The sequence below is a fragment of the Molothrus aeneus genome, chromosome 3, assembly GCF_037042795.1.
Source record: "Molothrus aeneus isolate 106 chromosome 3, BPBGC_Maene_1.0, whole genome shotgun sequence".
NCBI classification, from domain to species: domain Eukaryota; kingdom Metazoa; phylum Chordata; class Aves; order Passeriformes; family Icteridae; genus Molothrus; species Molothrus aeneus.
In genome coordinates this window covers 43,387,418-43,402,875 of record NC_089648.1, presented here as the reverse complement: position 1 = coordinate 43,402,875, position 15,458 = coordinate 43,387,418, and the positions used below count along the sequence as shown (strand labels likewise).

The window sequence follows — 15,458 nt, the reverse complement described above, 5'->3', positions numbered from 1 at the left end:
TTCCAAGAAACACTTGTTTTTTCAAGTTCAGTCTGAAATTTTTTTGTTATTTGTTTAAAATGTGTTGCTTCAATCAAAAGCCCACACACTGTCACCCCTCCAGGGAGCAGCAGTAAAGGACATACAATCCCTATGTGAAAGAAAAATTGTCTTTTTTTAGTTGTGTGTGTGTGTTTCCTGAAGCACTGTAGCATTTGCTTTGACAATCCATGATTGTTTGTCCTGTCTTTTTAGAAAGCCTCAAGGTGCAGAATTGGCACCAGAAACAAGGCACTCTAGCTGGCAGAGGGTGATGCTTATTCTGGAGTTACTGCAGCATAAGAAGAAGCTTCGACATCCACAGGCATTGGTACCTGCACTTTTCAACCTTCTGAGCAGGTAAAACAGAGCCTGGATCCCTCTCTGCTGCAGCAGACACCCTAAACATGGAAATATGGGCTACTGGGTCTGTGCTTTGTTGCCATGTCTTGTAGTTTAGCTTGTCTTTTTCAACTGAACTTCTTTTAGGCCAATCAGGAGGACGAGGGGAATGGGAATTTACGATTTTTTTCTCTTTGAAACAGTAAGATTTTTACCTGATGCATAGCTTCTCTTGTGAAAACTTCATTGGGCAGAGGGTTTGGGATTACCAAGAAAGATGACACCTGTCCTAAAACTGGGATAATTGGCAGAACTCGTGTCTTCAGCAGAGCTACTATAATTCTCTAAACTTTGAAATTCCTCCCAATACATTGTGGAACAGTCTTAGTCCAGTGTAACCTAAGGAAATTATTGTTTTTCCTGCCAGCCCTATATCCAGGCACTTAGGATAAATTTATATAGATTAGGTGTTTGTCTTTTTTTCCTTATGACTTGCTTGTACATAGACTTGCTTGTACATAGCAATTATAGTCCAGGTTATACATAAGTTTTTGGCAGCGCTTTGATAAGTGTCTTTTATTAGACCAGTTGATGCATTTGAAAACAAAAAAAAAGAAACTTTTGGCAAAGACTTTTTGGAAGCCTCCATTTAGAATTTATGTGGAATTAAAATTGCTGTTTCTTATTTGTGTTTTAATATGCAGTTTGGTTACTTATTTTTGCGTCTCTTTTTTTTCCATGAATGTACAGGTGTCTGGAACGCACGGCATCGAAAGAAGAAAATATGGAATATACGAAGCAGCTGATCCTCAGCTGCCTGCTGAACATCTGTCAGAAATTGTCATCAGATGGTAGCAAGGTCCCAGCAGGTAAAAATCACCAGACTCATCTCTTGGTAATTCTCTCACAGCTCAGCATTAAAACAATGGTCTCAACTTGCTTTTCTTCCTCAGTCTACACTGTTTTGTTGAGGAGAGGGGGATTTCTCTATGAGGGTATACAAGTTTGCCTTCCTAATCGTTTTTTGTAGGTGCATTAGGTATGGTTTGCACGCTGAAAACAGTGCTTGAGTGTACTTTTTACTCCTACATGGCTGACCATTGATGTGTTAATCAGTGAGTATTTTTACCTGCAGATATCCTGGACAAAGAAAAATTCAATGTGGAACTGATAGTTCAGTGCATCAGGATTTCTAAAATGCCCCAGACACACCACCATGCTCTGCTGCTCCTTGGTGCTGTTGCTGGAATATTTCCTGTAAGTAACACCTGGAATTTATGTATCGGCTTTTTTCTTTGGTTTCCAAATATTGGGTAGAGTGAAGAACATACAGATCTGTTCTGTGGGGAAAAACTTCCTGAAAAGGAGACAGAGGCAAAATGGGCAGGTTCCCTGCTCTTTTAGGGCTTTCTGTTCCATTTTAGTTGAAAACAAACCTGTCTTGATGCTTTGGTCACCGGCCATTTGTGGCTCACAGTGGAGTGCAGCAGAAATGGAAGCAGCTTTCTGACACCAGCCCTGCCTGACCTTTCCACTCTGGTCAGAGTTCTCATGCCTTTCTCTTCTTTCGCCTTCTTTTTTATATAAAAAAGGAAAACACCTGACCTGTTAGCACATGCATTCTTACAAGTTCCTATCTTGTACAACACTGAAAAATGAAATTGTAGTTGATAATAGAACTGAGTTGTTCTGATTTTAATTGACCAGGAAACAGAAACTTTTCTTGTATGGACTGAAATTTGACTGTACACTGTTCTAAGATTCTTTTGTTTTGAAACTAAGCCAGCAAAATGTATCCAGGTGTCTCAAACTCAGTTTGCATCTTCATATTCACCTCAATATTTTCTCCACACATTTGGAATTATAGCATGTTTTCTGAAAGACAAAACTGTGAAATCTTTGATATATTTTGGAGGATTTTGTGGTTTTATTGTTTGGGGTTTTTGTTTCCATCTTTCTGCCATCACCAGGCATTTATTTTACATTAATATTGGCTCCTAAAAAAATTTCCAGGGCAGAATAGAAGGAAACATTTTGTATTCATTTAATCTCACTTTTAAAATCTAAAACACTTCTTCCAGTCACTAAAACTAAATGAAAAATATGTCCATAATTTATTGCTCTAAGTCCTGGCTAAATCTAGGAAACTAACTTTTGAGCTAGGTGACACCTCTAATCCAGCCTTCTTAAAATTGTTTACTGTCATTACAGTCTAGGCCCCAAAAAGCCAAAAATTGAAATTAGCATGGTTAGTTTACACTGTATGATTGTGGATATTGCAGATGTTTTACAGATACAAAAAAAGGTGGGTCGGAAAATCACTGGAATCTGTGCCACACCCACATTTGTGCTTCTGCAGATTTCCTCATAGCTGGTTTTATATGTGTTCACCTGGCACTGAGTGGAAGGATACAAGGTGTTTTATCACACTAAACTCTCAATTTCCACTCTCTAATTACTTGCTTAGATGTGTGTCTTGGTTTCTAAATAATGTTTGGTACTCTACCAATCACACAGCAAGTAGCATTAAGGGACAATATGCATTTAAAACTCATTTAGGGAGATTTTGAAAGATAATCATGATTCTTTTTTTATTTTTGGGCTTTTTTTTAATAGGAATCTAGTGTCATTTGTGGGAATGAGAAACATCTCAAGGTACAGCAGCAAGAACTAATTTCATCTGTTCTTTTCCAGGATAAAGTTCTTCACAACATTATGCCCATTTTTACATTCATGGGAGCAAATGTCCTGCGTCTGGATGATACCTACACTTTCCAAGTAATTAACAAGACAGTGCAGATGGTTATTCCTGCTCTTATACAGGTACATTTGTCTGTTTAATGGAAAGATTATTAATTAAGTAATTTTATTTAGAATATTGGTGCTAGAATAAGTTCTCACCTACTCTAGGATTATTTTGATAGACAATAAATTGTATGTAATATAATGTAATTCAGACTCCTCTGTCTCTGACCAAGTTCATCAGAATGCTGCTTCTTTTCAGTCTTGAGTTTCTGCACTTTGTAAATGGTTTAACCAAAATTACCACAACTATACGTTGAGAGGTCGTGAAACATACTTTAAGTTCAAGCTTTTTGTCATAAAAATAGCAGGCAAGTTCAGCAGAGGAACCACTGGAAGGAAGAATCTGGTTATTAGTCCTATAATATGTCATGGTCATAGGAATAATAGATGTGGTCTGAAAGAAGTGGAAGTGCTTTTATTCTTCCTGCTGGTGTTTGTAGGGCCTTTCTTGATTTTGCCTGGACCTCTTAGATAAATGACTATCAGCCAAAACTAAAAGAGATCCTTGTTTTTCAAATCAACATTTTCTTCAGTCAGATTTCACTTGCACCTAAGAAATCTCGATTCTGGATCATAATTAGATTTAAACATGAAACACGATGAATAATGTCATGTAAAAATGAATTGAGGAAACAATGGTTTTGATAATGGGCTGAAGATTTCCCAGACTACATTTAATTGTATGTGTACACATTTTTCATCCTTCTATATCTTCATCAGTTATAGTTCTCTGTTATATAAAAAGAGAGACAAATAATTTCTTTATTTTTTTCTTTAAAACCTTTCCTAGCAGCCCACACAAGTTTCTGTGACAAATTATTTGTTGCACACAATTATTTCATGTGGGAAGAGACTAATGTTACTTGAGACCGTGTAGCCCATGTATATTATTTTTCCTAGGCCCTTGAATCTAAGACCCTAACTCAAAGTTTTCTGAAGGACGTGGCTTTGCTTTTTCTTGAAAATGTCTTGTCTGGTTTTTGTTCTTTTTTTTTTCTTCCTTTTTTTAAATTTTATTTGAAGCATCTTCCTTTAACACTGCAAAGGAGCTGTATGATTACAAACTTTACTTGGGAACACTTATGTTTTCCTTGAGGTTATGCATTTGGCAGTGCTGTTGTCTGGCACGTAGAGCTTTCTCTTATTTTCTGAAGTTGCAAGAAAGGCCTTGTACCTACTGCAGTAACGTGTCTGAGCTGCTGTGTTTGTGCCCAGGCTGAAGACAGTGACTTGTCAGAGTCCTCGGGAAGCGTGGAGGAGGTGGTGATCAAGATCATTCGTGTGTTTGTGGATGCCCTGCCCCACGTGCCGGAGCACCGGCGCCTGCCCATCCTGTCCCAGCTGATCACTACAGTGGGAGTAGACAAATTCCTCTGGGTTCTCCTGGTGCTGCTCTTTGAGCAGTACGTGACCAAAACTGTGACAGCAACACCAAGCACAGACAAGGTTAGCAGGCTGAGGGGTCAGCTTTTTCCCTGAGAGCCTGATCTCTTTTCTTCATGGTCTTGTCTTTAGGAAGGTTCCTAATAAGCCCCAGGTTATGCTGGAAAAGGTAGTGAGCTCTGGATTTGTGCTACAGCAGAACCTGATGGTGATGTTGGCTGTGACTTGTACTGCACATTCAATAGTGTTATGTCCTGGGGCCTGAACAATAGATTAGATCAGATTGTATAGCAATCCTTGATCTGAAGAGCTGATAATCGAATTATGTAGTGCTTCAGTAGTAATGAAGTTGGTTTTTTCCCTTCAGTTGTGTTTGTGAAACATGATACTGGTCTTTCTCTACAGACTAAGATGAAAACCCTATTAGGTTTTTGTGTAGGCAGGCCCTGAGATTAGGTGAAAGCATAGTTTATGGGGGAAACAGAAAGAATTATTAAAGGAACATTGGTGAGAAGATAGTCTTTGCTGCAGCAGTTTAATCTCTCTCTTTACCCTCTGGAGGTTTGTTCTCTCCAAGGGCTTGCTGCTTTTACCACTGGTGTTAATCCTGGAAGTGTCCAGCTCAGCATGGCATTTTCACAAGCTCACTGAGGCATTTTCAAGTATTTTTATTAGTATTGATAGAGATATTCTTTCCTAATCCTTGAAATATTTCTTTTTTTCCTGAACCATAAACAGGATGCTGTTCTGGAAGCAGACACTGAATTTTGGATATCCATCTGCTGCGAATTTAATGTACGTTCTCAGTTCCAGAGCGTGATGAGGATAATCCAGTATCTGACAGAGTTGCCAGAGAATAAAGAAGGTAACCACAAAACAGACAGCAAATGCATATAAATCTTCTGAATATAAGAGAAAATGGGTAGTGGTTTTAAACTGAAAAGGGATAGATTCAGACTAGATATAAGGAAGAAACTTTTTACTCTGAGAGTGGTGAAGCACTGGAACAAGTGTCTCAGGGAGGTGGTGGGTGCCCCATCCCTGTCAGCGTTCAGGGCCAGGCTGGATGGGGCTTTGAACAACTGTAATTTTACTTTGTTTCTGTCATCAGAAATGAAATATCTTTTATTTTTTGATGCAAATTTGTTTTGTCAATGTCTTCAACAGATGATCCTGGGACAAAAAAGTTAGCGTGTAAGACAAAGCCAAAAAATCAGGAGGGGCAGCTCTTTAATGTGGAGTCTCACTCCGACAAACAACTCCGGCATTTCAAATTCTTGTCAGTCTCCTTCATGTCACAACTTCTGTCCTCTCAGAGTTTTGTGAAAAAGGTAATAATGGCAGGTAATTTGCTTCTAGACTGATCACAGTAAGTGTTTGTGCCATATTGTAATAGCTGAGGTGTAATTTACTTTTTAGTATGACTTAATATTCAAGGGGGGGCATTGTCCAGTGTATCGTGCTGACATTATTATTGGCACAGTTTTGAAACCTCTCAGTAATGTTATTTATTTTTAATAAGGCTTTTCCAGACAGTCTCCATTTATGTGACTGATGCATAGGTAACCAAGTGAAATTCTGGTCCCAGTGTATTCCCACTGGCTTTATGGAGCTTGGGATTTCACTCACAGCCTGTGTAACTCCAAATTCAGTGTGGGATTCATGCTGTTAATTGAAAAGACAAAATATTATGAATTTCAGGCTCTGACTCTAGCAGGTAGACCCAGTTTTTCAGCTGAAAATCATCCACCAGCATGAAATGCATTTGCTAATGTGACTGCATTGCCCAAGGGTCTCAGATTTCCTTCTAGAATGATGGCTTAAGTACAAATGTAGGGACTCATAATTACCATGTTAATGGACATTTGATTCAAAAAAAACCAAATTTGTGAATTCTGGCATTTTAGTTTAATGAGAGGAGGTAAGTTTCATATTTTCATTCTTGCTTTTTAAACCAGATAGTTGAATATGAAGAACCAGAAGTGCTGCAGGAGTTGGAACAGAGGTATGCTTTAAATATGCCCTATCCTATTTTTAGCTTTTACTGCAACTCAGGAATATCTTTAAGTGTAGTGCCATTAGAATATCTTTTACTCTAATGATACTGTTTAAATGTCCTCTGTAACAAGCAGTATTTATTATGTACAAGTTACTTGGTTTTGGTTTGTTTTTTTCTTTTAATGGAATGTGAAACTTTTCTGAAAGATTGCTCTCCCCAGTATGCACTCTTTTTCTCTATTTTTGATAGAGGTTATTTGCATGCTTGGCCATAACTGTCATGCTATTCATGTCTGAATCACTAAAGGAATTCCAGATTTTTAGCAAAATATATTGGTTCATTGGTAGAAAAAAAAAATTAATCATTGTTCACAGGTGCCTCTCTATTGGTGTAATCAAAGATCATAGTTGTAGCCATTGTGCTGTAAAAGCCAGTGATAGGGAGATTGAGGGTTTCTTTTGCAGAGGCCTAACTTACATGTTTGTTCCAAGAGAAAAAGGGTGTAAGATTTATTTAAATGCTATGTTCCATGAATGCTCATTTTCAAATTTTTCTGTTTAATTTCCTTGTATTTTTGTTGCCTTGTAAGATTTTATGTTTTCCAGTAATAACAATGGACTTCTTTAGTCTCCTTGTTACTTGCTGAAAGTTACTTCCTTTCTGTCTAGGCTGTTAGAAGAAGTTCTTCAGTACATAAATACTGTGGCATCTTCAGTGGAAGGAAATGTGGACAAGCCAACGGCCAAATTTTGGAGGGTTCTGCTTAGCAAGTGCTATGATATGCTGGATAAAGTAAGTCTCACTAGCCCCCATGTTAGCACTGGGACATTGCTGCTTTTGCTTGTTAATATGATTATAAACTTTGTAGGGTTTCTTGTTGCATTAGTACTACATTTCATTGGATGGTCTGCAGCCTGGTACATCAATGTTTAAACGCAGCTAACAGCCTGAATAACTAGTGATAACAGCTTCTTAGGACAAGCAGAACAAAAATCAGGAATGCTTGTTTCCTTTAGCTTAATATTCTACTGGCTGTAAGCAGTCATTTCACTATGTCTGGTGGAGAAAAATGGCTCTTAGCAGCATTTCTCACTGTTAACTCACAGAATTATTAGCTAACGCTGTTGCGTATTTCTACATGAAATTAAATCCTTACACTTTTCATCTTACTATTTTTTCTGATTAGAAATGTATTTGTAGAATTTGAGTGGCTATCTTGCTGGAAGTTTTCTGAAAAGCATATTCCAGTTTTCATTATGTACATGCAGAGGGCATTGGCAGAATTATTTTGGCTAAAGAGGGACAGAGCTCATGAGGGTAGACAAAAGGACTTGCTGAGGAAATCTCAGAGCTAGTGGATAATGGCTGCTTAGCAGCCAGTGAACACAGACTAGCTGGAACCTGCTTTATTGTTTTGCATGCCTCAGATACAGCATTGCTGGCTTGTCCCCTCTTCTTTGTTCTTGAAACCCATGAGTTGAACAGAATCTTATCAGGAGGCTGCCATGTCACAGTGCATGCAAAAACATTTATGGTACTGTTTTGTTTGTTTTCTTGTAGGTCAATGCCTTACTGCCGACAGAAACCTTCATCCCTGTAATTGGGGGGCTGATGATGAATCAGCTGCCATCGGTGAGACGCAAGGCCATGGACCTCCTGAACAACAAGGTGCAGCAGCGCACCAAGTGGCAGAAGAGCCAGGTGAGGCAAAGGGGTTAAACCCAGTTCCTTTAGCAAAAGTACCCAGAGAGAGATTGATGTGCAAGCGCTTGACCCCCTGTAAAGATGGCACATACCAGTGCCAAGCCTGGCAAGGGCTCTTGAGCAGTGGCATGAAGGCTACCTGCCCACAGCTACCTTGCAGGTCCTGAGTTTCTCACTGAATGTCTGATGTGTGTGTTCTCCTGTCCTCTCAGATCCTGCAGCTCTTAGAGCTGGTTCCTGAGCTCATTGCCATTGTCAAGTGCAGAAGAAAGGAGGAAGAAGAGGAGCAAGCCATCAACAGGCAGACTGCTTTGTTCAGCCTCAAGCTGCTCTGCAAAGGTTTTGGCACAGAAAATCCAGCGCCATTTGTGCCTGTTCTGAAAACAGCCATTGATCTCATTTCTTCAGAGAAGGAAGAAAAAAATGTGATGGGAAGTGCTTTGCTCTGTATAGCTGAGGTCACCTGTACACTGAAAGCCCAAGCAATACCTCAGCTTCCAAGGTACTGTTGGGTTCTTCTTAACAGAACCAACTGCAGCAGGAATTAGTTATACCAAAATGCATTACTGAAGGAATGCTCATGAAAGCAGTCTGCCCCTGTGTGTGTTTTGTGCAGACAAGATTAAAAGTATTTCTGGTGCTTGAAGGTGCTTTGTGGTCATAGAACGAAGAAACTAGTGGGAAAAATTGCAAGACTTTTATAATGCCCAGTAGAGTTCCTTATGGAGTCTGCTGCTGTCACTAGAGAGGCAAAAATCAGACCATAGTTGGTATTTTTTCTGTAGAACAGATTGCATTTAAAAACATGAGAACAAGTACAGTTGAAAAACCTTCATGAAAAACCTTATTTTATTCTCCCTATCCAAGAAGAATCCAAGTATCTAACTTGTTCTTTGTAAAACTTTTTCATTTCTTTACAAATACAAGTCTCTTATTGTCATTAAATCTTTAAATTAAAGACAGGGCTTTGAGTAACCTGATAGAGTGAAAGGTGTTGATCTAGATGATCTTTAAAGATTTCTTCTGATCAAACTATTCTGTGATTCTAAATCTAATATCCTTCATTAGCTTCAAAATAAAATATGACAGTGAGCCCAGAATACTGAGGTTTCTTGAATATACGTGTAAAAATTCTTGTGAAAATTGTCCTTGCAGGCTTAACAGATGGATTTATTGGATTGGAAACATACCTCCAAATGGTCAGTTATTTCACATTTCTCTGTTTATGTTTGGTTATTCACAGACTGATGCCAGCACTCTTGAAGACTTTAAAAAGTAAGAAGGAGCTGGTCTCCAATGAGATTTACCTGCTGAGTGCCATCACTGCTCTGCTAAAGGTTGCAGAAACACTGCCACACTTCCTTAGTCCTTACCTTTTGGAGTGCCTGTTGCAGGTGAGCTCTGTGACTCCTACAGGTGTGTAAAGGGGGGACAGGACCTTCCCAGATCCCAGAAGAAGCTGTAGAGATTACTTTTTTTCTCTGAAACTGAAGTAAGACTATGTGCCAACTTTGTGAAAGCTCATAACCACTCTTCTACTCACTTTCTTGTGCAGGTAACTCAGATACAGAACCTAAAAGCATCTCCTTCTCCTCCCTCAGATAGGTTGTATTTTTCCTCTTTGAAAAGGGAGATGAATCACAATAAATCATTCTGTAATATTCAATCTCCTCAAACGTGTATCTGACACTCTTGTGGGAGTCATTCTAACCCTCTGCTGCTGACATGGGCATTTTTCAGTGTTTGTCTTCTGAAGACAGTGAGGCTTTGTACAGAGACCTTAGCATAAGGTGTTCCAAGTGGTGCAAACAGCAAAATTCCTGTCTGACATTTGAAGCAGACAACTACTATAAAGTAAGTTCTTAAGTTGCTAAGTAGGCCTAACTTTTGTTGGAATTCCTCACAGGTTGTCCGCTTGGAAAAGATTGTGGCCGAGTTCGGTCCCACTTCCCAGATCAGTGTCCGTGTAGCAGCACTGAAATCCATCCTAGCGACGAGGCTGGCTCCCCGAATACTCCTGCCTGCGGTCACCAAGTGTTACAGTGAAGTGCTGCATACCCGCAAGGTAAGGGCTTTTTTCATCCTTCAGTACTGTGATAAAGAAGGAGGAAAAACAAAGAAATAAGCAGGCCAAAATTTGGTTCAGCTGTGTCCTCTCCCAGCACTTTGGCCACCACCAGCCTGCTGGTGTTGTGGTTCAGCAATAGCTAAAACACCGCTGTGTGATCAGCATTGCTTTGGTCACAGATCTAAAGCACAGCACCACGTGAGCTGCTCTGAAGAGAACTGGCTCCATCCCAGCCAAATATGCCATAGGCTTTATATTATGATCTCTGGGGTTTTCTGTACTGCTGCAGTGATTCAGGAAAGGTAGATCAGGAAGAGATCCAGCAGTTTAATGTCTTTTGCATGTTAGATGATGAACGCTTGGGAGATCATCCTATTCATAAAGGACTTCATTTATGTGCTAGGAATGTGAGTGAGTGAGAATTTTCTCCAGTATGGCAGAGGGTATGAAAATGTTTTTCAGGAATCCTACTAACTTAAGCCCCCAAAAGTACAGGGAAAAAGCTTATTTATTTTATCAACAGTATTTCAGTGAGTAAATGCATGAAGTATATAAATCCAATTCCCTAGTTATGTTTTTCAATTACTGTCAATATCACAGTTGCCTTTGCATTGCTTTGCTTTTGTTTTGGCAGAACTGCCTGGGTCCTCTTATGAACATTTTGAAGGAGCACATTACTGGTATGGAGAAGGAGCACCTGATCTCCCATCAGCCTGAACTGACAGCATTTTTCATGAAAGTCTTGGACTTCCGAACAGAGCATGCCGAGGTAGCTTGATTGGGAGGATGAGCAGCAGCTGCACCTCTCTACATGCCCAATTGCATCACTTGTTTAAGAAAAGATTTGTAGATTCCATTGGGTACACGTGCTCTGAAATTCTGGGTATCAGATATTCTGTTCCACATTGGTTTTATGGTGGAAAACATGGTAGTTAAGTATTTAGTCTGAAATAGACAAAATTAAAATGTGTTTTGAAAGCTCAAATTCTTGCATTTCAAACTTAGAATTATGTTTTCTGATTTTTCTAGGATGATTTAGAGGAAGTTGGTAAGATAGAGGCTTACATTATTGACTGTCTAATCAGCATGGTTATGAAACTTTCCGAGGCTTCTTTCAGGCCCCTCTTCTTCAAGGTAAGAAGTCTAAATATAATTCATCTGCATCAGCATGTTTGTGTTTTCCAGTGCACAGACACAGGAAACAGCTAATCTGCTTTTCACTTTCAGCTCTTTGATTGGTCCAAAACAGAGGCTACCCTAAGAGACAGGCTGCTGACATTCCACCGAATAGCAGACTGCATTGCAGACAAGCTCAAGGGGCTCTTCACCCTCTTTGCTGGTCACTTAGTGAAGCCATTTGCTGAGACACTGAACCAGGTCAACATTTCGAAAACTGGTAAGTTGTCAATTACTGGCTACAGAGAGGCTTAGTCTTGATTGCTGAGAGGCTAATTTTAATTGCAGAAATTTTAGTCTTACAGGATTTATTTCACAGCACACATAATTCATTTCTCTCTTTTTTCTTCCTGTGGTAAATGAGAAATCTTTCTCTGATGGAACCAAAGGATGTTTTTCATCCATGGGCATGGGGCTGCTATTACAATGTTGTGACCAAATGAAAATTTTCTGTGTCAGCCCCAGTGAGTTCCCTGACTATGAAATTGTATAGAAAGAAGGTTTCTCTTTTTACTTTTTTCTTTTTCATTCATTGACTTCTCTTATATGCAGCCTGGTGTATCTATACTCCTCTGCTTTCTTGGGCAAAAATAGGTGTTATTATTTTCTGTGGGAAATTTTGCCCATCCCAGTTGTAGTGACCTGAAGAAATTCTCCATATCCACAGGTATGGCCAAGCACTTCTGTAGCCAGTGGGTATTCTCTTTTATTTCCATCAGTAGCAGACCTGCTGGGGCAGTAGCTCAAAGGCAGATAATGTATCACATCCACTTGATTGTTCTGAGTGATAAGTACATAATTGCTATGGAGTACATCCTGTAGCTACATTGACAGACTAGCAATGTTTCTGTCCTGCAGTTTTGTGTGAAGTTTTGTGTTTTCATATCATATTGATGATACTTTTTTTCTTCTCCTTGACTCGTGTGTAGATGAAGCTTTCTTTGACTCAGACAATAACACAGAAAAGAGCTGTCTACTCTTGCAGTTCACCATGGACTGTCTGCACAAGCTCTTCCTGTTTGACACCCAGAAGTTCTTGAGTAAAGAAAGAGCAGAAACCTTGATGCAGCCTCTGGTCGATCAGGTATTGACAAACAATAGAAACAATTCATAGCTGATTTTTTTTTTTCCATAGTTAACAAAAAAAATCAGATGTCAGTCCTCTCCCTTAATAAAAAAGGGGGCATTAGTTCATCACTTTTGGGCCACAGACAGTATTGATTTCTTTGCCTAAGGCTCTCAATTACTGACTTTTTGTATCCTTTTTTTAAATATCTTCATTCATTAAGGTTCATGCATGTTTACTGAGCTCTTGCAGACCAGTGCACTCCCACTGATGAGCTTTGACTTAATTCTTGAGTACCTACAAGCCAAAGCTATAGAGCTTGTGTTTTTGGCTGGTTTATCTGAGACTGGATCTGTTTTACTTCCACAGCTAGAAAATGTGCTTGGAGGAGATGAGAAGTTCCAGGAAAGAGTGACAGCACACCTGATACCCTGCATAGCTCAGTTTTCAGTGGCAATGGCAGATGATTCTCTTTGGAAACCACTGAACTACCAGATCCTGCTGAAGACAAGGCACAGTTCTCCTAAGGTTGGGAGCCATCAGAATTTGAACTGGTTTTGTTTGTCGTGCTAGAAAATGGGAACAGTGCTCCCAAAATCAGAAGTGAATTAACCAAGTCATTGCTGAAATAGTAGCCTAAATTAAAATACTGGTGCTGTACAACAGTATTTCCAAGTTGTAGAGATGGGTGCAACATGCTCTTCTGCTCTTATAGAATATTAATCCCGATGTTTCCGGGTGTGGGGTGCCTGGCTTCGTCTAGCTTTCGCTGCTGGACCAAAGGTTGCAGCTGTGGTGTTTTCACCTCAGAGACACCTTTGGCTGGCTGGGTGCTGCAGCTGGGCACTCGCAACAAATCCAGGCAAAGTAGGAACTCAGTTTACCTCTGGTGGAAAAGGTTCAAGCGACAGTGAAAACAGCGGATTCTATCGTAGAGTCTTAATCCAGAGTTTTATTGCAGCATGGTAGACCTCTGAAACAGCTCCCAATAGAACCCTGGCCCCATGGTCTCATCCCCTTTTAAGCCCCGGGGACAGGGGGAGGGAAGGGACAGGTGAGGGCCAACCAGGTGTGAGGACGGGAAGGCTCAAGGGATATAGATGCTTGGACAGGCCAATGAACCCAGACCTGAGGGGCATCTTTTGAATTTCTGCCAACCACACAATGCCTTGCTGGAATGTTAAGGTTGATGGACAGCTCTTAGCAGGAGGGCAAAGGGGGAGGGGAAAGGTTGGCACACCTGAGGGGCTGGGATAGGTGAAACAGGAAATCACACTGCAACATGCTCTAGCTGTAAGCAGTTAATATTCCATGTCTTTTGTGCTGTGAGGTTTGGGCTTTTTAAAGATTTGGTATCTGTTGGAATAAGAGATATTTGTTTGTGTACGAAGACAGGGGCACTTTAGAGGGGTAACGGGAAGACAGTTATCAGCTTTCAGACCTGTTCAGAGTTTTGTCAAGACTCTCCTATTGACAGGTTACAGAAATCAAGGGAGTGTACTTGGATTTTTCACAGTGCTGAGCTAAGCCCTGATAGAGTGGAAGTGGCATTGTGACAGGAAGTTAAAATCCATTGTATCAAATAGCTTCCAGCAACATTACCTGCTTCTTACAAACTGTTCTGTATTTGCCATTATGTTAACCAAGATGTTAGTATTCAAATTAGCTTAAAACTGCTTCCCTTCAGTAATGAAAGATTATAACCTTCCACAATGAATGGAAGGAAGGCAGGGGTGGGGGAAAACAGGGAACTGTACTGTAATGTTTGTTTCCTTACATAATTGTTTTGGTTTAGGTCCGATTTGCCGCCCTGCTTGCGTTGATAGAAGTTGCACAAAAACTGAAGGAGAACTACCTGGTCCTGCTACCAGAATCTATTCCATTCTTAGCTGAGCTTATGGAAGGTAATGTTCTAAACTGGCATTCATGATTCATTTCAGATTCAGACAAGCTCATTGTTGTAACTGCTATAAATCTCATGAATTTGTATACGGTAGCTTATACTGTGCAAAATGCAAACTAAAATGGATTATGTCAAACACTCATGAAGTTCAGTTAAATTATGGTGGCTTCTTCAGTGTTGTAGCCTTTGCACATCTCCCCATGTGCAAGTTTTAGATCACTGTTAGTAGAAAGAGTTTGCCTAGTTCAGTGACTAAATATTCCTTAATAATAATTTCAAATATGGTGTTTGAGGATGGTTCTAACCTTGATGCTGAAGCCTTCCTTGGGTAGCCTTGTAATTCCTGCTCAATTTCTTTTTCTAGATGAATGTGAAGAAGTTGAACAGCAATGTCAGAAGACAATTCAACAACTGGAAGTCATTTTGGGAGAACCACTCCAAAGCTACTTCTAATTTTATGCCCTTAATTTTCAAATTTTGTCTGAATTATGTTAGCTTTACACATTCAGGTGTTACAGGCAAACTGTCATAACAGTTTTTATCAGAGACCAGATTTTAACTTTTTAATAAAATATTTTAAGAATCTGGCTTTATCATTTCTGGATGGACTGGGGACTTTTCTCATGACTTTTCCTTAACTGCTCTTTTCTTATCAGTGGGAAATTGGCACAGGCTATAAACAAATCCTGAATGACAACATGTGAGACTTACTGAATTCCACTGTGCTCAGGGCGTAGTTACTGTCCCAGTGGAGGGGCTGTCATGCTCCAAGCCTGGTCCTCACTGGACCAATGCACTGCAATCCTGAAAAATCTGGTTTTTTTCTGTCATCTGTAGGGAAGTAAAAAGTATACCCACTGAAGATACTGAAAAATAAGTTCCAAGAAACTATGATTCATGTAGAAACTAAATCTGTTTTACAGTCTTTAAAGACTCCTACTTATTTGCTGAAGTTCAAGAATAAATTGCTTGCTATGATAATGGATTTACCCAA

The 15,458-nt window shown here is 39.7% G+C and overlaps 1 protein-coding gene across 1 annotated transcript in view; it reads left to right on the top strand.

Moving 5' to 3' along the window:
* The window catches only part of HEATR1 (HEAT repeat containing 1), a 35,540-nt gene extending 20,491 nt beyond the window's left edge, over positions 1 to 15,049 (top strand). Inside the window, exons 25-44 of the mRNA XM_066546792.1 lie at positions 235 to 378; positions 1,111 to 1,229; positions 1,496 to 1,617; positions 3,055 to 3,183; positions 4,381 to 4,611; positions 5,287 to 5,413; positions 5,716 to 5,879; positions 6,507 to 6,553; positions 7,216 to 7,339; positions 8,108 to 8,248; positions 8,464 to 8,753; positions 9,495 to 9,645; positions 10,158 to 10,316; positions 10,954 to 11,088; positions 11,349 to 11,453; positions 11,547 to 11,715; positions 12,425 to 12,579; positions 12,931 to 13,089; positions 14,357 to 14,465; positions 14,829 to 15,049. Coding sequence (XP_066402889.1) covers positions 235 to 378; positions 1,111 to 1,229; positions 1,496 to 1,617; positions 3,055 to 3,183; positions 4,381 to 4,611; positions 5,287 to 5,413; positions 5,716 to 5,879; positions 6,507 to 6,553; positions 7,216 to 7,339; positions 8,108 to 8,248; positions 8,464 to 8,753; positions 9,495 to 9,645; positions 10,158 to 10,316; positions 10,954 to 11,088; positions 11,349 to 11,453; positions 11,547 to 11,715; positions 12,425 to 12,579; positions 12,931 to 13,089; positions 14,357 to 14,465; positions 14,829 to 14,917 — 2,869 coding nt within the window. The 3' untranslated portion in view covers positions 14,918 to 15,049. The remainder of the gene's footprint in view (positions 1 to 234; positions 379 to 1,110; positions 1,230 to 1,495; positions 1,618 to 3,054; positions 3,184 to 4,380; positions 4,612 to 5,286; positions 5,414 to 5,715; positions 5,880 to 6,506; positions 6,554 to 7,215; positions 7,340 to 8,107; positions 8,249 to 8,463; positions 8,754 to 9,494; positions 9,646 to 10,157; positions 10,317 to 10,953; positions 11,089 to 11,348; positions 11,454 to 11,546; positions 11,716 to 12,424; positions 12,580 to 12,930; positions 13,090 to 14,356; positions 14,466 to 14,828) is intronic.
* The last annotated feature ends 409 nt before the right edge of the window (positions 15,050 to 15,458 follow it).